Source organism: Haemaphysalis longicornis, unplaced genomic scaffold (genome assembly GCF_048455015.1).
Source record: "Haemaphysalis longicornis isolate Haplotype H1 unplaced genomic scaffold, Haemaphysalis longicornis Haplotype H1 scaffold_5, whole genome shotgun sequence".
In the NCBI taxonomy this organism is placed as follows: domain Eukaryota; kingdom Metazoa; phylum Arthropoda; class Arachnida; order Ixodida; family Ixodidae; genus Haemaphysalis; species Haemaphysalis longicornis.
Genome location: NW_027526385.1, coordinates 110424655 through 110447576, shown reverse-complemented (window position 1 = coordinate 110447576; position 22922 = coordinate 110424655). Strand labels below are relative to the sequence as shown.

Here is a 22922-nt window from a genome sequence, read left to right as displayed (position 1 = left end):
GCATCTATTCCCCCCCCAATGACTACTTGTAAAGGCGATTTGGTAAAATGTCTTTGTCGATTCTTCAAACAATTTTTTCCGACACACATTCTTGGCAACGATGGCAACACCAGTAAGAAAAAAACCTCAATCGTTGGCCAAAATTAGTCAGTGCAGTCTCTGCAAGTGATGTTTTTTTATTCATTCGAAAGAGCACAACTAGCAGCACTATAGTTTGATTTCACTTGACAAAAAAAGACAAATAGGACTAATCATAGTGCTCTAGCTAGGTAAATAAGGCTAACGTAATTTAATTACTTGTAAAAAAAATTATTTCACGCTCTTTTATTTCTACACAAAGGTAACTAGCTAAGAATTATAGCAGGCTAAAAGCACAACTAAAAAAGAAAAATAGAAATTGATGCCAGGAAGTTTTCTACTGAAATAGTTATGCCAAAAGTGACGTCACCGGCAATGTCGTAACCGGAAGTAACGCAACTCACTCACGTGGAAATCCTAGAGAGGGACTCCCATGACGGTACGGCAATTACAGGATAATTCTTGCAACATGGGCAGTAACTCCCAGTAAATATGGAGTGATTTAATGAATGCCAAAGCTTCTTTAAACGCTTCTCTGCAAAACCTGTCGTACGTAGTTCATAGAACGCATGTCCTATGGCATGTCCCTAAACGGCACTGAAATATTCGCAAAACTTCTAAGCTAATACCCAAACTCTTGCCTGCAGTAAAGACAGGGCACCTATGCCTCGAGCCATTTGGCTGTGGCAACTAGCTTTTAACTCCCTGCTAAAACTCAAAACTGCTTCACCAAAAAAAAGGGCAGCCAGACCCTTTGAACACTGCCAGTCAAAACAACACTACACTTGTACTGATTTGTCAACTTTTCTTTCCCCAATAACTCTTGCATGTGCACGGATTACAGACAGACCAAAAAACTTAAAAAAATGTGAGCAACATCACAGGCACCAATACCTCTGTGACATTGTCCCAGGGTTTTTCTTGTCAGCTTCACACATTTTTAAATGAGAACAAACTTGGTCAAAAACATCCACCGTTGTGACCATCTTTACTATTCCATGGCCTCGGAGTACTAGTAAAAATCTGCCCGCCTTTTTTATTCACTAGTTACAGAGTCCTTAAATTTCTTTCCTGCAGACTCATTCCGGAACCTCTAGCACATTTTAGGTGCTATGTAACATCAAGTTTAACGCTTGCTAAATCAAACTGCCACAGCTAGAAATCATCTGGGCTTCCAACTAACCTAGCCAATGATTTACCTAAACAACCTTAACTATCCCAGGCTCTACCTCCGAGCTGCCTATTCACCTGAGTACACAATAACAGAATAACAACTTTGCTAATGAACTTGAGATTCAACATATCCGCATGACAACTTAATGCTTTCCCGAATCTCAAATCCAAAAAGCGAAACCACACCCAACCACATCCAAGAAATATGCGAGCGTTGTAGAGAGCAATTTATTTCTGCAAGATAAGCTATAGTCATAACAAAAACACTAAAGCGCTTAAGACTAAAACACAGGACATGTGCGCTTAGGAATTTTATAAATAATGCAGGGAAATAAAACAGTAAACAAAGAACCACTCAGAAGTGCAAGGCCATATTCCGAACAGCCCTCAACATCAACACTCTGTACATACAGATATTACAATAATACAACACAAAGCTTAGAACATGCGTCCGCAATAATACAAGCATGAACAGCAAATACCTCGTTTACCTACGGAAAAAAAAAAAAAAAAAAAACCATAGATGAGATATGACATCCTGCTCCCAAACACCTTTTCAGAGACAAAAAAGAAAAACATATCTAACTGCAACACCACATATACATATATTATGCTGAGTGCAAGCGCAGAACTGTCAAGTACCAAAGCCTCAAAAACAGGCATAGCTAACAGTTTCGGCCAACAAAGCCATTTTTACATGGCATAGCTCTTTTTTAAAAGCAAGGCTAACGCAAGCCTAACTGCACCGAGAGTTTCTACCACATAAAGCTAGGTGCACCGTGATAAAAACCTTTTCACTTGTGCCAAGTGAACAGTTCCCTCAGGTTATAATACTTTGACAGCCCGTACAGCAAACACTCACAACTCTAAAAAAACCTCTGTGCTTTCACACGAAGCAACGAAGACCCACGGGTCGGATGTGCGCTTGTTTCCTTTCTAAAACCTGGCCGTTTCCCAATGCGGTCACTCTGTTGTTATTTATTTAAAAAAAAAGAGAGAAAGATGGATACGTCTGAAGTGCACCAGAGTCGCTAAAACACAGAAACACGCACGCATGCCAACGAGTCCAAGCATACACAAGTCAATGGGTGGTCCGTCTCTCCCGCCGTTCTTTTGTCATCGTGGTGGCTTCCCCCTAGAATGCGAGCGGCACAAACTCTTGCGGGCTTGACAACGCTCGCTGCTTCAAATGGGTCCTCCTGCATTCAAAAGCAGACATGCAGAGTTGATCAGAAAACCTGTCACCATTGTTAGTGGCTTTGGAGCAGCGAGCGCGTTGCTGCTCGCTGAATTCAGTCTTTCCGACGTGCAACTGTACAGCAAAGAGAGAGTCCAGGTATAAAATTTCTGGGTTTGGTAATTGCAATTTTTTCTTCAATTCCGCTTGAAGAATTCCCTTAATCCCTCTCTGGTAAGAATGAAGAATGTGATGACAGGTGTGTTTGTAATTGTGTCAGTGAGGAGGACATAATGATGCATCATTACACAAACGAAAATATACTTTTGGGCCAATTGCACACCACATGCTTGAATGAAATTCTCTTCGAGAACCTGCATACTACAGTCGAACCCGTTTATAACGAACCCGGATTGAGCGGATTATTCTACATATCCGACAAAAACATATCAGCTACGAAAATGCATGCATAACATATTCATTATAACAGAGTTCGCACCTGATATATCGAACTCGGTGCGCCTAGCCGCCGAGATACATGATCTCGGAGTGGCGATTGGGATGTTAATTGGCCCCGATTGAGATGTTGAGCATGAAATAAGTTGCGGCATCTAACGCTCAAAAAAAGTTGGTGCCTTTAATGCAGCCCTGAAAGAAGATGCCTCCTGACTGCCCTCTTATCTCTTGCTGTCAGATGGCCCCGGAGATAAGAGAGGTAGGGGGCAGGTCGTCAACACTGTCCAAATTAAAATAAAGCTGCAGTGGGGTAAAGGGTACTGTTAATTACTGATGTTGACAAAGGCAGAAAACAATGTCACTTTAGTAACATGCAATCTGCCAGTCGTTAAAAAAGAAAGAAGCAGTCAAGGATTTGATGCGGAGACATCGACCTCCTATGAGAAAGACAATGGTCTTTCCTAGGGGCCCTGCGGTTGGCCTTGCAGTTCATTACTGGGTGAAAACCCCTAATTGCATACAAAAGTAACTTTTTCTTCCCAACACTGTTATAACACCTACTGGTTACAACAATGGCTTTTTGGTGGCACTTCAATATTGTTATAAGTGGATTAGACTGTACTGGATATAACGAACTAACCGTGGTGCATATTACAGTTCGCTATAACCGGGTTTGACTGAATTTGCATAACGACGGCTGTGGTGCACATTAAACAGGCCGATTTAATATTTCTTCCAACATATAACCGGGACAGGGAAGCCGCTTCTTGATATATGGGCCCCAGAGCAAGTTCGGAAACTGTGTATACCGCGGAGCTCAGTTCCATTCGTAGCTGAAGGTAATTGTGAAGGATGTCGACCGACTGCGACTCACCCGAGAGCGGTGACCAGGCCCGCGGTTCCGTCGCCGTCTTCCTTCTGGGGGCTCTTGACAAAGTTGCGGCACGACGCAAGCTTGGACTCGAGCGTCTGCAGGTATGAGGGGGAAGGGAGAGGAGGAGGGGAGGGAGGGGGGAGACACGCACGGAGGGAAGAAGAGAGGAGGTGCGTGACCGGCAAGCACCAATGGTGGTGCGCAGAGAACACCAAGATTTGGCCGCAATGTAGGAAATACGGCAGGCACCCAGGCCAGTGTTGGTATTCTTTTTTTTTTGCTTTTCTGCACCCTCACGCCCAAGCCTGCAGCTTTTTAAAAACCTTCTTCACGGCTCACCGGCAGTAGTCAAACTGGAGATGGAATGAGAATCCCAGCAACAAAATGCTCGCATGCCACACAGCCATGGATGAATAAGCAAGCAAAATGTTAGAAGTCAAATCTATTCATTTGTCCTTAACAGTAGAGCGAAACCTAAGCAGGACTAGACAAGTGAACGTGACTGATGTTTGTATATATATTTTTTTTTAAGTTTAACCTGCATACATATGAACAGACTACAGCTCCAACTCAATTTTCATTTATTAGCACTGAGCAGTCATTCCTTTTTTTAAAGAGAGTGGTGGACATTGTTCGCTATCGCAGGATGCCAAATGTGCTGTTAGTGGGCATGAATAGCGATATTGAAGGGAATGCAACAATCAGTCAATGAGTGCAAATGAATGATTGTGCTAATGGGGAACACGGGAGTAGAAGACTGTTCCATGCACAACTACCATTCCCTTGCAACGTGATATGGAAGGCACTTAGTACCTAGCGGTGACCACGCGCATCCTTTTTCACCGTCACATGACACAAACGTGTTATGTTTTCACAAATAACAACACCCATAAAAGAAAAATACAAAAAAAAGTTAACCGCGCATCTTGGGACCCAACCAAAGATATTTCGAGGACATCACAAAATACATCAAAGGCTCTGTACTGTCTTCATTCACGCATCGCCAAATGACAGCGCTACACCATAATATTTCGGCAAGCCTGTCAACAAGTTACCGTCCTAAGAGATTATTCCCACTAATGAATGGAGTCTCAGGAAACAGAACACCTATGTATATATCACTGAATAAAAATTGAAATTGAAGTTTCGGGCAATTCCTATTTTGGGTTTCCATTCCTATCTTGTGTTTTCTCGCTAACAATATGTCCTCAGCCCCTGAAAAAGACTATTCTCAAGCTTTCGATACACAGGCTGTGACAGCAACAGACAGCCGTGGCTTACAACAAAACCGACGCAGTTAACGACACTACCGAAAAAATTCCAATCTTTGGGACACCGTTTTGGAACCAACCACAAACTCGGTGGGACTACTGTGGGAGCAAAGGAAGGTTTGAAGTGACATTCCTGGATAATGCTTGTGGGACCAATTCAACATCAATCCAAGCAATACAGATGCCACACAGAACACATTCAGTGTGTTAGCTGATTTCTACAGCACGTACCGCCCTGTGATGCAGCAAGGCCACGTGGTACTACCCTTGACTGGATAGTCAACCGTTCTGGCGTGCTTTACCTGGGGCTGGCTTGTTATATGACATGCAATGCGTCATAGCACATCGAACATGGGTGTCATGTAACGCGGAAACTTGCTGTTGAGCAGCTCACACCTTTAAAATGACAGTGCTTCTTGTCACATGAAGAAGGCTGGAAAGTCTACGCATAGATGCAAGAGGTTAATTACATCAATACCCAGTGAGCAGCTTATAATGGACTTTAGCAGAAAAAGAACCGAATATAACAAATTCACATATTTCGTTTCGCACGTTTTCAAATTTATTACAGTGATCCGAAGAGAGTCTGCAGAAATATAACTAAACTTGCAAATCAGCACAAAGGTAAATTGCATAGCTTTGACAGTCTTTATGGTGCATGCAAGAACAGTTTTCTGGCATAACGGTGAAAAGATAAGGGTCAACTACAACTCTGTCGAAACTACTACAATGGGGGAATGCAAAGCCTTCCAAAATCAAGTACAACACAAACGAACCAACCCAGAAGCGAGTGGACCCACACCACACCCCCTTACCATCCACATAAAGCATGTATTTGTTATATGGTCGGTTTAGAGCACTGAGATTGTGCTCTCTAGTGCTTTACCTATACGGGAATCCCATTGCTTTCCTTGGCGTTCAACTATCGTCGCTGTTGTTACGTGGAGGGGCGCACGATTTTTCAAATTTTGAACACCCACGCCCCCAAAACTGCTTCAAACATGCCGGAATGGCACAACCGGATAGACGTTGGCTTTATAACGTGAAGCACCCAGGCTCGATTTAATTTTTCTTCACTTCATCCATCATCATCGTCGTCCTCGTCGTCAAAGAAAGTTGGTTTCCCTGCCGTGCGTTTTGGGTGGACTACGGACTACAGACATCAGTAAAAAGATGAAAGCTTCGCTCAAAAAAATACGCACCTTGAATTTTCATGAAGTGCCAAAACTAGGTTACGCTTGAACCAAAGTCACGACCTTTGCAATTAAAATTCCTATTCTACTAAAGTTCATGCAAAGTGAAAATTCCACACAACCAACTTATTCCCAATTCATACTAGTTCGGCAAAAACAAGCCACACCGTAAAGCCAGTATTTAAAGGTACGAATACTTGAACACCTCTACTGTTCAGGGTCAAGAGACTGCAGTCGACCAGCCAGCTATCACGTGTATCCCAAATTCAGAATGATTAAATAAACAATGCTCAAACATGTCAGGCTCATTTCCCCATGATTCTGTATTCTGATCACATTTATCCCGCTGCGATAGAACAGAAACTGAAAGCTCCAGCTTACATCGAAGCGAGCTTTTCATTCATTCATCGAGTTGTGATCACGTTGACAAATTTTTTTCTCCTTCACTTCTTTTCAAGCAGCAGTCTACAATATAACAAAAGCCTCCCTGCTGATTTTTTTTTTGTTTAATGCAAACGAATTTCCATCCTATAGATATGTCAGCTACAGTTGCCAAAAAGCTTGTTAGATTTTAATACCAATGCTTTGTCAAAAACTATATCAAAAAGGAAAACAAAACTTCAAATAAAGACAACTTGCTTCTTTAATTGATGCCCGAGCGCACAACTACAACAAAAGCGACAGGCATACAGGCTGCATCCACATCACATGCCGAGACGATAGTTCCGCGCATTGCACAACACATCTTTGGTGAGATACGCCACAAAGGAAAAAAAGAAGGAGCTAAAAGAATGCGTAGGGGCAAAAGTGAGCATTCCTTACGGCTTTCAATAGCGACTTCGCTTGCGCTTCAAACAGAACAGAGTCTAGAACGATGGAAACAGAAACAAGAGGACGCAACTATTACCACCTCAGTCGCCAGCTTTCTTTATTTCTTTAAATGCTCACAAAAACTTTAAAAATGTTTGCTGCCTAACCAACTGCCGTCAATAGTAAATTACAAAAAAGAAGCCCCGAGCAGGCTGTGTAAAGTGTACGCCTTGATAATGTCACGCCAAGCACAAATGACGACGTAGGTATACACCGTTGAGTGCTCAAAAATGCTTAAATGGCAGAATAATAATAATTACAATGAATTCCAAGAAAAAAAGAGAGAGAAATGAACAATGAATGCATTATAGAGAGTGAAGTTGCCAATAAAATTGTGACCACCTCTGCATTACTAGCCGCACCAGTCTTTCACTACATTCACAATGGAATGCTCCACTATACAACGCCTTTCTTGTTTGCAATACATATCACTTTTCTGATTGCCTCCCCCTTTACTTTTCATGACAGCATTCTGTTCAGCAACACGAATTTTCCATCAAACATATTCTATTCTGTATAAAACCACAAATTATTGCGGAAGAATCTCACTTGAGCCCTCCCAAAAAATTTTTAACCTAAATCAGGACGTCAAAAGCATGCACTGTTTAATGACTACATCTAATGCAGACGCAGCTTAATAACAATAAAAACAAGTGGCCACAGATTGTTACAAACCCCATTTACCATCAACTGTCAGCAATATGTACAAACATTCCTGGCCAAGCATTCAAGCACGTCTCCACTCACTGAAAAGCAACAATTTGAAGGCTAGTTCCCCAAGATCCACGTCTTAATACCTTGAGTGCTGCCGCGACAGCCTGCCCTGTCTAGTGTTCTTCAGCAAACCGTACTAGCGACTAAATATGCTGTTGTGGCCTTTGCCTTGCTGAAAGGAGTCCAGCAAAAGTAACGTGTCATACAATCACATCCTACAGTTCCCCTATCCACCACTTTTGTGGGCAATCTTCTTTCAAGGTGCCAGTGAGGCTTCAAAAAATTTTTTTCCATTTCTTAATGAGGCATCCATAAACACACAGGCTTGAATATGTACCCAAATGCAGAGTTCAATTTAAGGGGGCAGTTGGGTCTTTGGGGCCGAAAAATGGTCAAAAAAAGCGTTTTCTCAAAAATGGCATTTTCGGCCTCCACGGCCATTGTTCTATCAGTCTGTGAATTTCCTCATCAAAAGGCACCATATTTTGTTGTTATTATATTATAATAGCATTTTAAAGTGCACTCTACAGCCCAGTAAGCGCATAATTCGATCGTGAAACGGCACTTTTCTTGCAATGCAAAGCTAGCATTTCATCCTCAGATATCTTGGCACCCAGAGCAGGTACAACTTAATTCTTTTTGCTTGTGATACCTAAATGTGTGGAGAATACAATGTTGGAAACAAATTTTTCAAATGGAGGCTTTGGAAAATTATTATTGTGTTCAATTGGCACCACCTGCGAGCCTTTTCTGGCAGAGCGCGGGAGAAGCAAAGTTCCCTGTGTTGTAAAATGACCAAAAATAGCTAAATCAAAAAAGTTCTTCCTATGTTGTATTCTTTAATCATTTGTTTGCCTATCCACGTGGTAATTGCCATTCTGTATGGAGTGGCTATCTTGTAACATTGACCCAAAATAATGGCAATTAATCATTAATTACCTCAAAACATAATGAACTTACAAAAAATCTAATGGCAGATTTGAAATCAGCACAAAAAACTCTTTGATGCAGTGCAGTTTCATTAAAATTGGTTGGTAAATAAAAAAAATAGCTAGTAAAAAAAAAAAAAAGACCAGTCTGCCCCCTTAAGACGAAACACCTTGTAACACCAACAGGTACGAAACAGCTAGCTGAGACATTTGATAGCAATTCCCACAAATAAGCTAGCAAAACTGAAATGTTACTCCTTATCCCCCCTTCTTAAAACATGGCCGAGTTGAACGAACTTGTATCTCTAAATGTATAAAACCTGCCCCTTTCTGTACAGCCAATGCAATGCACCAATCCACATGAAGCACTTGCAAGGCATATTTCTGTTAAACTTAGAGGACTCTTCGAAGTTTCAAATTGTGTTTCCTTCAAAACCAAAAATAAAAAACCTCGCGACAATCTAGTCACACAATCAAATTAGGTATGACTGAGGAGACTTTCATGAACAAGTCGACAGCAAACGTATAAATTGTACAAGAAAACCAGACTGCAAACAAAATCTCAACAATACAAGGAATGAAAGTTTTTAAAAGTGACAGACTTTTCCTTCAGAATAACACAGTGTTCTATAAAAATAAACTTTCTATAAAAAAAGTTGAAAATAAAGGCAATGCACTAAAAAAAAAAACCGGGAGAGTAAAAAATGTCATTTCAAGCAGACAGCATGTATTTCACTCATCCAAGCCCAGAAAAATGAAAGTGAAAGTTTGCTCCCAGACGACCTACATGCTCTTCTGATTTTCTACAATTTTCTTTCTAGTTTGTATACCAATTTAATCATCACGCAAAATATGCACCTCATGGAATTTAACCTCCCAAAGTGATCAGACAATAATTGAAGCTCACTTCGTTGACCCTCTAAGCAGAAGTTCCTCTTTTTTTTTCTAGCAGAGCAGTGCAATCCTACACATTACCGTTAAATAGCAAGAGCTGCGCCTAGCCCAAAATGACATCTCCACTCCCTTAATAAAAGTGAATCCAAGACTGAAACAACTCAGATGCCAATGACAGCTCAAGTGCAACAACAGATAAAAAACAGAGCATGGAAAAAACCATAACGTTTGGATGATTAAAAAAAAAATAACATGGGGGGAAGGAAAATTTGCACAACTGGCAGTGCTTCAGCCATCAACCTCTAGTTCCCTAGGTAGACATGTGTGCAAAAAGACTCATTCACAGCAGTGCATTTCAGCGAGAGGCAACATGCAAAGGTATAAAAACAATGCCTGCCTTGGCCTACTGAAAAAGCCCAAACAAAACACATAGCGGCCGCAATGAGCTCACAGCCTTCATTAGCCTCCATTATTAAACGTTTCTAACAGCAGCCTAAATACAAAGCAGAAGACATTTTTTTTCCAGTCTTGCGTGCACTGTTGGAGAAAACAATTTGAACCACCAGCTTTCACCAACCAGCCCAGTCTGCTTTCCGAGTTCTTTGAATTCCAAACAGCAGTGCACTTGAAGAAAAACACGTAATAGTGTAGCAGTTACTAATTTTTGTTTTCTTCTAAGCCTGCGCACTGGCATGTTATGAGGCCGGCTGGACTGCTGTTATGTTATTACTGTCCGTAACATCGTATAGAGGCTAACATCTGGAGATTTGCGATACGAGTGCCTCAACCCTCAATACCAGCCATCCGCACCAGAAACTTGAATTGTGATGAGGACACGACGTCCAGCAAGCAAACTGCCAGCACACAAAACCAAAACTGCAGACTGTAAAACACAGGACCGGGCAGCGATTTTGATAACACAACAAAAACTACAACCCCACGAAATCTAACTTCCAAATTCCTTTAAAGAAGCCAAAAAAAGAGAAGACACGACCCTATAATGACAAGATGCATAGATGGAAGAGTAAAGGCACACTTGCTTATGTTTGATTGATTGATTGATTGATTGTGGGGTTTAATGCACCAAAGTTAAACCAGGGCTATGAGGTGTGCCACAGTGAAGGGCTCCGGATTAATTCAGACAACCTGGGGATGCTTAACATACACTGAAATTTCAACGCACTCAGAGCTCTTAAACTCTTCCCCTGATTCCCTGCATAATTTGAACAATGTATCAAGGGAGTCCTAGCTTACATGATTATTCAGTAAGTGCAAGCAACAAATCTTGGTCAATGCCCCCTTAATCAAAATTCCAGTTTACAGGCTGCATTACTTTCCACGCACTCATAACTAGTAAAGTTATAATTACTATATGCAATTTTTTGCAAGCAGGTATTTTTTTTTTCCAGTCTCTCAAACAAGCACAGCGCAACAAGCTTCTGCAGGTGATATTGAGCAAACAGCAGCTGCCATCAAACAGAGCAAACCTCATAGCCCAGGAGTAGTAGCTTGTGCGCGTGTCAAACCCCCAAAATTTTACCAAAATTTTACCATTTTTCCAAACAGCCCAGAGTGCACAATGTCAACAACTCATTCTCAACAACAATAAAAACAATTAAAAGCGACAAAAAGAGAAATAGATCGGCATACAGGCTAAGAACACAAGTCGGGGTAACAGAAATTTAAAAAAGAAATAAATAGATCCGTGCCCACAGAGGGAGGTGGAAACGGCCTAGTGGTGAAAGATGAAACAGTGTACAAACTAAGAACATGGATGAGGAAAAAAAAAAGAAAACAAGAAAACAAACGGGAAATAAATAGATCTGGGCCAGTAGACAGGCAGGGGGAGAGGAGGAAGGGCCCTAGTGGTGGTTGCATGCTCGGTCAGTGCGGGGTGCTGCCTGCGGCGGTGGCCTGGGGGTGGCAAACAACTGTCCGTCGGCCGCTGCCAGGCCGCTCGGCCGCCGGCGTGGCGTCGAGGCAGCCACCGTTACCATGGTCTGAAAGCAGAGGCGTGCCCACGGGACGCTGTACACCACGACAAGCACGGCCACCCACATCGCACCGGTTACCCATTCATCATAACGGTTACCCAAATCATAATGACCACCCGTTCATTGGACACCTGTGGACTGACCTCTCTCTGCTCGAGCAGTCCACAGACAATGATTAAGACGCTCCACAGGAAGCATTGCCATGAAGACAAAATAGAACCGTGTTCAAGTTAAAAGAATTCGCCTTTGGTAACTCCATTCCAGCCACGAAAGACATTCTTTTAACTAAAAAAAAAATGCAAGAAATGAGTGAGCCAGTCCTACCAGGGCAGTTGAGACCTCAACAATTGCAACTAAAAGTTGTGAATGTGGTTGCTCATTTATCACTACAAAAATCTTCAAGCCAAGTTTCAAAAATTTTTACCCATGGCTGCACTGCGCAATTTTTAAAACTACATGCCTCCTTAAAATTGCGCCACGTAGTCTAAATTTTGAGGCTAAATTTACTCCCAAGATCGGAGAGGTAAAAAAAAACTGCGGAAAACCGTCACAACAACGTCAAGAACTGTCAGCAATGTTGGATTAATTTGGAATGTAAACTTCAATCCTCCCAACTTGAATGTAAGATCCCCTCTTCACAGTTTTCATATTTGGTATTGTGAGATGAAATTTATATGAACATACGCACTATATAAACATATCTAGTAATGCCGGTGGAAGCAGCAACACGAATAAGACAATAGTTAACACAAGACACACGGCTAAGCCAAACAGCCAAAGCAGGGGCCATTGAATAGCAACCAAGTGAATATCCCCTTCCTGTGTTTACACATGAATTCTGGCAAATCTATCAGGGACAAAACCTTCTAGATATCCTATACTAAAGATACGAGACTAAAATAATATACAAGACTAAAATCATAAGAAAAATTAGGAGTTCAGAGTTTTCAAAGAGTGCTTTTACCACTAGGCAACAGAGTGCTATAAAACCTCTTATGTCTTTTTTTTTTCCAAATCACACTAGCTCTGGCTTGTTGCAACAATAAACAACATGCTAGCATTTGAGCATTCTACGGAACCTGTGACTCAGCCACGAATCCAGCCATCATGAGGACAAATAGCACATCTACGCGGATTAATCTAGTATTCAGACCTGAAACAGCCAACTATTTTCTTCAATGAAAATTAATCATGAAGAGCTCCAATAGGTGCAATCAAGTGAAAGAGGACAAAATTCTGGTGGACTTAAAGCAACGAATTGGATCGTTTAGAAGATAATGAAACAAGCACCAGATGGCGAAGTCAAAATTACAGCCACAAGTAGACACGACATAAAAAGCGATGCTGCCGCCGCTAAAGCCACAACAGAAACATAAAAGCAAGACGGGTTACTTGCTGTAAAGCTGCAGCACCTATAGGCAAGGGAGATGGCTTGGATTCATGCAACGTCAACTCAGAAAAAAAAAAAGAAGCAAGTTGTTGCAGACAGACCACAATTTGGACAAGCTTGAATTCAACAGTTTAAAATCAAGTTTTCTAGGAGTTATTCCCTTTGAGTAACTATACAGCCGCTCCAATAGGTGTAAATATGTCACTATAATCATCACTGCCCTTAAAATCATCATCACCAGCATCACCAACCCAAATACTGGTGCAGGACGAAGGCGGCTTCTCCCACTGACCATCAACTGCTCCTGCCCGAGTCCATTCTGTTCCCACGAGTTTTCTCAATACATCCCTGCATCAAATTTAACGTCTTCTACTTTTAGTCCCATCTCTCAATAGCCACTTATTTCTCCCCATGTCATGTCCAGTTGAAGCCCACTTATTTAGTTTGAGCTAGCATGTGTACCAACCTTGCTTTGCTCCCTAATCCAAGACGCTCATTCTGTATCCCAGGACTGCTACATAGCATACAATTTGACAATAGCAATTGTACCTGACCCACCTGACAATAACACTGTACCATTTGCAGAGGTAACAATTAGCTCTGCTACAAACATGCTTCAAGAAGTTAGGTGTGCTTCAGTTCAACAAATTATGCAATTTCCTTTAAAAAAAACACTTCTTGACCGTGTACTTAGGCTTTCAATTTATGTTTGCGAAACCTATGCCACGAGGCCGTACCAACTAAACTCGAAACTGAGCCACAATAAAGCTGGCCTCCCTGTTACACAGAGAAATAAATTGTACATGAAAAAAAGGCTGAAAATTACCTTTTTCTTCTCTTTCCAAACAGCTGCACATGCTTGAAAACTTGCCACACAGAAGATTCTTTCAACGCAGGATCATCTCAATTACTATAACGATAGCTCCGGAAAATTTGTTGTATTCAAGCTTCTGGAAGTCACTCTGTGCTGTACAGTCTTACATTTAGGGTCATGTTTATTGCTATTTTAAAAGAATGCAGCAATAAAAATGAAAAAAAAAAAAAAAAAAATCAACGGAAGCTGTTTTCTTAGTTTTTACAAACACTGCGTGACCAGTAGCCGAACATTGACTGCCAGACTGCAAGACCAGTTGAGCCAAGCAAACCTGTAAGCAATTAAACTATCAGGTTGGCAAGGGTTCACGCTTATTTGTACGCGCTTACCAAGTCGACACGACCACTTTAAACCCCATTTAGAGTTGTGTAAATGTAACCCCATTTAGAATCCTCTTTGGTAGTCAGTGCTTCATCTAGTGACATACAAAAATTCGGTATCTCCGTTGCTTATCAGTACTAAACTGTGAACGCACTGCCCAGGATGTGATTCCAGCATTCTGTTTTTCTTGGACTGGGCCATCACAGCAGATAAAATTTTCTCAATGTGGGTGCAACATCCATCGATGACCCCATAGACACGCAGGGGCACTTTTTACAAAAAGAAAGTGAAGAAGCCAGTCATTCACTGCTTGCTTTGAAAACAGCTCCAGGCTACTGGCAAAATTCTCCTGGCTTTTCCTGGTGCGTATGGTTAACTGAAGTCTCCTCAGACTCCTGGCAGTGTGAACAGTTTAATTCTTTTTTCGCACCACATGCCACCACTTTTGCACACACATCTCGCTTTTACCAGTGGTCACTGACACTGATAAGCAGGATTTGGGCAGAGACGCTGCCAGCCGTACCCCACAATGTCACAGCGACTGCTCGTCGCAAAGGTCTTTACATTACAAAGGTTTGTTGCAACTTCATTTTACACCACTAATTTGTACTTTATTGCTCCCAAGCAAACTGCTGAGTGAACCAATTTCAGCAGGTGTCTCCTCACATGTCGGCATATATTTTCCGCCCAGTGAATTCACCACCTTCAATGCTTCCAACACAGCCGAAAGCTTCACCTTCAGCGCAAAGTGACCTTCCTCCAGACATCGGGGTGATTCTCGCGCTTCCATTTATTTGCAAAAGAAGATAAACACGGAAATAACGTAAACCACGAACAACTGAGTAGCAGTGTGCAACAAATGGTAGCAGTTCCAAGCACCCCCTCCTCCTGCACCCTTCTTCCCCCTCCAAAGCACTGTCTGTCGTTGGATGCCAAGAGTCATGCCACACTGAACTGCGCGAGGAAGCTCGGCCTAGACCGAACTCTGTGCTCCACAACGTGCTCTCCGTTCTTGTCTAGGCGGACACGAAGGACCACAATGTGGAACTGTCCACGGATGGCGCAAGAGAAGATACCAAGAACCGCGCCCAAGCCCATTTGTTGCATCGGCCAACAATTCGGCATTCCAAACGCACATTTTTATGCCATTCGCAACAAAAAGGGTTTTGCCATTACACCAAAAGTTTCCCATGTGTTTGCAACCCCAGCCCATTTAGAGAAGCAAGTGTTAAGAGTCATTTAAATGTAATGAGTCAAGAAGAGATGTGTATCAGAATTAAATCAAATTATAGCCCCGCACAAATTTTACAAGTTAAGAAAAATGATAACCATTTTTATACACCCCACCCAATTACACCAAGAAAATTTTGTAATTGTTATCGACAAGGTGGAACACATTTAAAATCCATGCGGTGACAAAATGACGAGTTATTTGAATGGCAAAGAAGCGATGTTTTTGAACAATGAACGCAGAAAACGAAATAAGTAACAAATGCCATGTCCAGTGCAAGGAAATAAATTTCGCAATGGGGTACCGATGTACGGGTGATTTTAATGAGGTGCGTGCAATGTCAGACGAAAAATGAGGCCCGTTGATTGAATAGCCGAAAGCGGTAGTGTGAAAGCAGCGAGTATGACGCGAAGTGCATACCAACAACAGCATGGGGGGGCCGGTCGTGGGAACATTGTGCAAATGAATTTGGAATTTGTTCGAACGCACGAAATAGTGTGAGTGGGGGTGCGGATTCAAACACAAAAAAGGTGCGGATTCAAACACAAAGGAAAGGATGGGGGAAACAAAAAAAAGAGAAGAAGCAGAGAGTGTCGTCTCTAAGTTACAATGTCACAAAGACAACAGTATAAAGAGCACTAGGTTAAAACTACAAGTTGAAAAACTGTTACTACTTGTAGCACACGACTACGTATGGCTGCCTCACTTTAAAAGCTCCACACATAACATTGCACACTTCAGACAGAGACTGCTCAAATATTGGCATTCTAAACTACAAACCTTCAGCCACTGACTGTCACATACTAATGAAAGGATTGTTCTGTGCTATGACATACTTTCAAGTCACTTGCGATATCATGCTTTGCAGTGTACAAAGAACTCTTGCAATAAATTATGCAGTTTTCATGACGCTCCTGTAGCCTCATGTAAAAGAAATTAATTTAGAAAGAGTATTAAAACTTTGTATGTTGTCCTGACTATGATGTTTTGCAGTTTTTTTTTAGTGTTATCCAGCAAAATGGGTTACCACAGCCATTCACTGGCTGCTTTCTCCGAGTTTAACGTCTGTAGTGATTACCCTTTCAAGACTGTAAGGTCATTTCTGGTGGTGTTGGAAATGTGACACTTAAATGCATGATGGATGCACTTTTTCGATAAACTTGTTAGAAAACAAAAGAAACAAACAAAATAAATAAACCACTGTGTTACTGTATCATCAGATGGGTTACTGAAAAATTTGTTAAATTTATTTACTGGTTCTGTATCACTGAATTAAATGTTTGTATAATGCTTGCCTAATGTTTTCCACTGTTGTTCATATCACATCACTCAATCACAGACTAAATCTACAGGTCTCGAATAAAGCCGTACATTCTGGGGAAAATTAAGAAAAAAAAAAAGGGAGACAAGAACTGGCAAGCTGCAGCTTAATGTCAATTATGCCTGCTACACTGCAAACCAGGGCACAGGAAAATGGGTCGTACCATTGCAGGTGCAAATATGGCATGCAGAACCCACAGCAGTCTAAAGAAGCAGCTGCATCAATACTCTTTGCCTCAACTACTGGTTCATACAGTACACACGGGTAAATCCAGACATCAGTAGGGAAATGCAGACCTTTCGAATAATGGCCAGACCACAACTGTGGCCCTGCTGCTGGTGACAAAGCGGGCCTTACGCAAACTACTTAGCGCAGTCTCGCACTCTTGTGTGGGGGCCCTTAGAACAGCAGTTTAGGATGGACAGGGCCCACTAGGGCGCCAAGTTGATGAGAAAGTGATCAACACACTACTGGGTAATTTCGCTGCTGGCACTCCAGGCAAAATCAGGCTCAATCCACACCTCAAAACGTTCTGCCTTGCCATCGTGGGTTAATAGACCAGCACATGTTGCACACAACAGCTGAAGAAAGAGAAAAAAATATAGCCAAACAGGCAACGCTGCTTCCTACCAAGCCACTGACCACCCTGGCTCCTCAGGGGACTACGACTACCAACAGTCCCCCAAACACTCATGCAAGTGATCGCCACAAAGGTAAAGAGGCATGTGTTCAATATGTTCATGCTACAGCAGGCATGGCTATATGGGCAACCCTACCACACTACTACGACAACTTGAAACTTGGACAAAAATCAACAAGAAAAAAAGCCTTAATCATTACAGGAAGCCTGAACACACAGGCATATATTTGAGAGGAAACGCCCACTAAATGTGCACTCTGCTCTATCTCAGCAGACTGCCCTCAGCGTTTAGGTAGCATCACTTTAACAGTGCAATGTGGGCTTCTCTGGTGCCCACAACTTGTTGTCTCCCCAGAGTCAGCTCAACGCCGCCTGTATAAACATTGCCTAACGCGTGAGCGAAAAATGGCCAAACAGCCACTCTCCTGTTGCTCTCTCCTACCCTTCCCCGCTCCGTAGCCTTCCAGCGTGCTTTCGCGTCCGCCAGCCAGCGCCGCTTCTCGGAAACTATGCAAAATAGTGGAAAGTTTGTTTAGCGTACCCGAGGTGGTGCTCCTACGGCTTCTTGTTTTTCACCATGCCTGTCTGTCTTGGTCTGTCACTGATAAAACTTCCTTTGTCACGAAGCAAAATCCCTTGCGCTGCCGCAGGCTGATGCCGGCTTTGCGCGCTTATCTACTCGGATCACAGGCCCTGAAATTTTCTGAGTGGGGCATCCCACCTCTATCCCCTCCGCATTTAGGTATTGTTTTGACCCCGCTGTTCGCACTCCGCATCGGTACGCACTTCTAAAATTGAGGACTGTACTGCAGAAGCGCCCGGACAGCGTGGCGGGATCCCAGCTGCTTATCCTTTTGTTTCCTATAATTTTCTGAAGTTTACAAGCACGTCATATTATTGGAAAGTAATCGTAGAAGTTAGCGCCTGAACAAAAAACCTGCACGCAATCTTTTCTCAGAAAAAAAATATCAGTAAAATAATGGCTGCCCCAGCAGAAAATATCGTTTTTCTGTTAGCTATATGTCTACCTGACAATAAGTATGTTCTTACACTATTTCAGTCCGCCTCCGTCTTTATCTTTGGAAAAATGCAGCAAGTATGAAGCGAGTGACACGTTGAACAAGATCCCCAATGCGCCACAGAACTAGCGCCCCGTCGCGGCTAAGATGTAAGCGAAACGGCCCTTGAAGCCCAACAGGCAAGCTGACAGACACACGTCGTAGAAGTGGGTGCAGCGTTCGCGACTCGCGAGCAGTGACGTAAGGCGAGATGTCCGCCGGCACGCGCCACATAGCGGATCAGTGCCTGAACTAAGCGTCCCTACCCTTCCCATTGAAAAGCGCGCGACGCGTCAGGCAATGTTAATACGGGCGGCATTGGTCAGCTGTGCCACTGCCACTACAGCTACTGCGAATCTAGCCAGCTAGGCCTACCCAACCCTCCATACACGAGACACCTTACGCATCGTTGCTTCAATGTCGTTTCCACGGTCGCCTGCCTTCTCTCCCCAAAACCTACACAGCAAGCAGCAGAGGTGAGGTGAGGCACACAACGAAACTGCTGGCCACCACAGCTGCACACATACGCGGCTTTCATCCTATTCTTTCTCAACAATGAACAACGCATTCTTGGATGACAAGCGATAAAGTGAAACGGGATTACTTTCGTTTCCGTGCCACCATTAAGTCCATGTTCCCACTAATATGCTGCGCCACCAATATTTATTGGCTGCCATTTTGCTGACAGTCGTCACTGAGACTGTGGCTAGTGTTTGCCCTTGAATATGGACAGATTCCCCTGTCAGAGCCACCTTACAGCCTCTACAGGCGAAGCACCTTGCCAGTCTCTTAGCTGGGTGTCATCGTAAAACCTTCTTTTATTTGAATCATGCTAACTAAGATGCTAAAAAATAAAAAAATTTCGGGGTATATAACGCGCTCAAGCTACACATGGGCTTTGAGGCGTGCTTTGTGGGAGGGCTCTGGATTAATCTTAACCACCTGGGGATCTCTAACGTGCGCAGAAATCTCAAATACAGCACAACGCCTTGGCCACTAAGCCACCACACCAGCTAAGACATTAAAGGTATGCAGACATCAAAATACCAATCGCAAAAGGTGACACGCCAATGTTTTCTCCTGGGTAAACATTCACACAAGTGCTGTCCCAGCACTGCCCAACAACTTTTACAACCGTATTCTCAGTCCGCCCTCCACTCTGTGTGTTACCTTGACTCGGCTGAGTGGAGGATACCGTAATGCCTTTCCATGCAAAAATCACTCAAGGATTTCCTTGAGTGGATGCTTGAATGGAGGAGGGATTCGGAATACTAGGGGACCGTTAATTTCAGTCCAACTGCTCATTACGCACATAGTACGCTCAAAGCAGCTTCAATATAGGAGGACTTTGCAGCAGCAAAGGAATCCCATAATCCATCCCTTTTTTTCCCCAGCCCTCCCCATAATCTCCAACTTATCCTCATCCCAACACCCTGCTCCATTCATCTAAATGAACAGGCTCGCACGCTGTCATCTGATATCCCTGCTGCTAGCGAACATTGCCACAATACCTCCGGACTAGGTCCAAGTGACTGTTACTGTGCATCCAAAGGGGCCCCAAATCAGTTTGCAAGTACAGTCGAACACGGATATATCGAACACGGGTATATCGAATTATTGTCTATATCGAACTCGTAAATTATCCCCTTGAAAATTCTGTGTAAAAGTATAGGAATTCGTACGTTTATATCGAACCGTATTTTTTCCGACATTGGGTATATCGAACGCCGCGTGAGCTGGAAGGTGCTCTTCGGCGGTCGCTGCACCCCCGATTGAGGTTGAGGAGGACGTGGAGGAATGCGCGGGCATGGCGAAGACTGGCTCGCGGAACTAATCCCCCCTACCGGAACGAATTTGCGCTTGCCCAGTCGGGCCCCGCTACCGGCCGCCGTAGCGTTAGCGGGCGGAGCCCGGTATGCTAAATCTCTCTAGGCACACAAGCCCGAACGCTCGAAAAATGTGACAGTGCGAGGTAGGGATGCCCCGACTGCGTTTTTTCAGCTGCGTACATTCCCTGGCTTGCCAAAAAATATTTTTTTTTCTCTCTCTCTGGGTCTGTACTCCCCCGATATCGTCTCGGGAAAGGGAAGAGGGAACGAAGGCACTGACAGGCTCCTCCTTCTTTTGCATTTTGCTGCTGTTGCTGCTGTTTGGCGAGTTGCCCCGCACCTTTCAGAGATCGCTGTTTCTCTCGGAGATGACCATCGCGAGCGCTTTGTTGGAGTCCGTTCAGAGAGCCTTGGAATTGTTACTTTCAAAGTTATTGTGGTACGTGCGCGCTGCTCTTCTTTTGCGTGCGTGTTGTGCATGGTGGGCGAAGGCGCAGCGTACTGCTGGAATTTTCTAGTTGTGCAGCCTCGAGAAGATCGAGACCAGCGTCATTAATTTCATTTCCAGGACGAAGAAGCAGGCCAAGATAAGCGATTTTTTTTCACGGAATTAAAGCGTCCTGTTGCGTCGTGAGTGCGGAATTAGTTGTTATTCTTGAATGTGGCGATCGGTAAGTGATCGTCCGCCATAGGTGAGGTCTCAGAGCCCATATTTTTTATATCGAATTTTTCATATATTGAACTATTTTGCGATCCCCTTGGAGTTCGATATATCCGTGTTTGACTGTATTTCCATTCTGCCCAGTGGTTCCCGTACGCAGACTTCTACGATACATACCATAATAAGGTGCAGGTTTGGGCAAGTTGGTATTCTGTACTGAATGTTCACTAGTGCAACAGGACAAGACGGCAATAGATGAGATTACAGAAGACATGGGAATTGTGTCGAATATCTCACCTGTTGTTCTGGTGTCTTTCGGAACAAGTGAACGTTCAATATGTATATATAAACAAGTTGTGAAACTCTGCTTCAGGATGCAGAGCCTGTGTGGCACCTAGGGCATCATAACTGAAATTTTCTAAACATTTACTTTTATCATTTTATCATCAGAATGGATTAAACGGAACTTGCTGTTCAAGTTAGGAAACATTTAACCACAAAATGCTTTCTGACGTTTCCATGGCATTTTGTCTCTGGCTACCAAAACAGCCCCAAAACAGCTAATTTCTGATGGCAGGCTAATCTGGTTTCCAGAGCCACTCACTCTGCCGTGCGTTGCATGCTAAAATAGGCAGTGTAGCAATACGGTCATTTTTTTTTTTTGCTTATTTGGGCTGGACAGTGGCAGCCAATTAAAACTACAGCCCTTGGAGACTGGGAGAAATCACAGGTGCATTACTATCCACGCTTTCAAACAAAACCAATGACTGCTGCCTTCTATGGGGCCTGTCCCTCTAATCTCCTGGGCCAGTTGGCCTAGGAGATAAGAGAGACAGGGAGTGTCTTTCCACTGCCTTAGCGACAATAAAGGAAATTTTCAGTATACCGTCTTTGGATGAACAGACTTTCAGGCTGCTGTTTATAACCACAATTTAAAAATTATGTCACTTCAGTAACATGAAATCTGCCAATCATAAAAAAAATAATAAACAAAATTCAAGTATGTGATGTGGTGGCTTCCCTTATCTGGATGGCATTGTTCTTTCCGGCAAGTTGTGTTGCGTTGACTGGGGTGTGTGCTGCTGCTTAGTTTGTTAAATGTTGGGTAAAAACCAGCAATGCCTTGAAAAGTCTCTCTGTTCAACCCGGTTATTGCAATTATCAATAGTAACAGTAACTTTTAGGTAGCACATGTACAGGTATATGCACGACGCAAAGTTACAAAAAAGCCAGTAGGCAAGTAGGCCTGTCCAATGGAACTTCAAATGCTCCCAAATTGAACGTTACTTGACTCAAACGCAAATGTCGTGCTGCTCCACTAAACTTTCTGTCGATGTTTTGTTCAAATATCCATTGAGTTGACTGATCCCCGAGAAAAACACTTCAAGCTCCTAAATGCCACCAGAAGACGAATCACCACAGAAGAATACAGAGTACACATTTCACATGTTTTAAGCAATTGCTGCGTGCAACTTCTTCCTTTTTACTATTCGATATTCTAGCAAAACATGTTGACATTATACTCTCCATTACAGTGAAAAGAAGCAATAATGCTGAACCTAAATGGAATCTTCTTCTTCTTTACTACAAGAAGAAAAAACTCCTTCCCAAATGGAATTATTAAAAGATAAAAAAACAAAAAAAAAATTAAATTCGTAAAAAATAAGACTGAGTGCCAATATCATCATTGCAAAAGATTACCTCCAATTGCAAACCCGTGGTGATGCAACCCAATGACTGAATGTTAAAGCTTCCAAATGCCAACAAAACCGTATTAAATGCGCAAGAGCTCAGAGAAGACAATAAAGCTAATGTGCACGGCAGTAAGTCTAATGTCTGAAACGACGCATCTTCTCTCACCTCTTGCATGCTCACGAGACTCCCAAACCAAGAAAAATGCATTTCCGACACCGAGCCTTTCAAAAAATGACGCCGCCATTTCAGGGAACCCAGCCCCAGCTATGCCAACCATTT

The 22922-nt window shown here is 42.9% G+C and overlaps 1 protein-coding gene across 3 annotated transcripts in view; it reads right to left on the bottom strand.

Moving 5' to 3' along the window:
- Positions 1–2238: 2238 nt before the first annotated feature.
- LOC144138688 (nuclear distribution protein nudE-like 1) overlaps positions 2239–22922 on the bottom strand; it is a 56510-nt gene continuing 35826 nt past the window's right edge. The window contains exons 9-10 of one of the 3 annotated variants that reach the window (XM_077671090.1): positions 3759–3853; positions 2239–2450 (exon numbers count right to left, since the gene is read on the bottom strand). In XM_077671090.1, the coding sequence (XP_077527216.1) occupies positions 2387–2450; positions 3759–3853 (159 nt within the window). In that variant the 3' untranslated portion in view covers positions 2239–2386. Of the gene's footprint in view, positions 2451–3758; positions 3854–6847; positions 11630–14980; positions 15256–22922 lie in introns of those variants that run through there. The other 2 variants (XM_077671091.1, XM_077671092.1) reach the window with 2 other exon arrangements.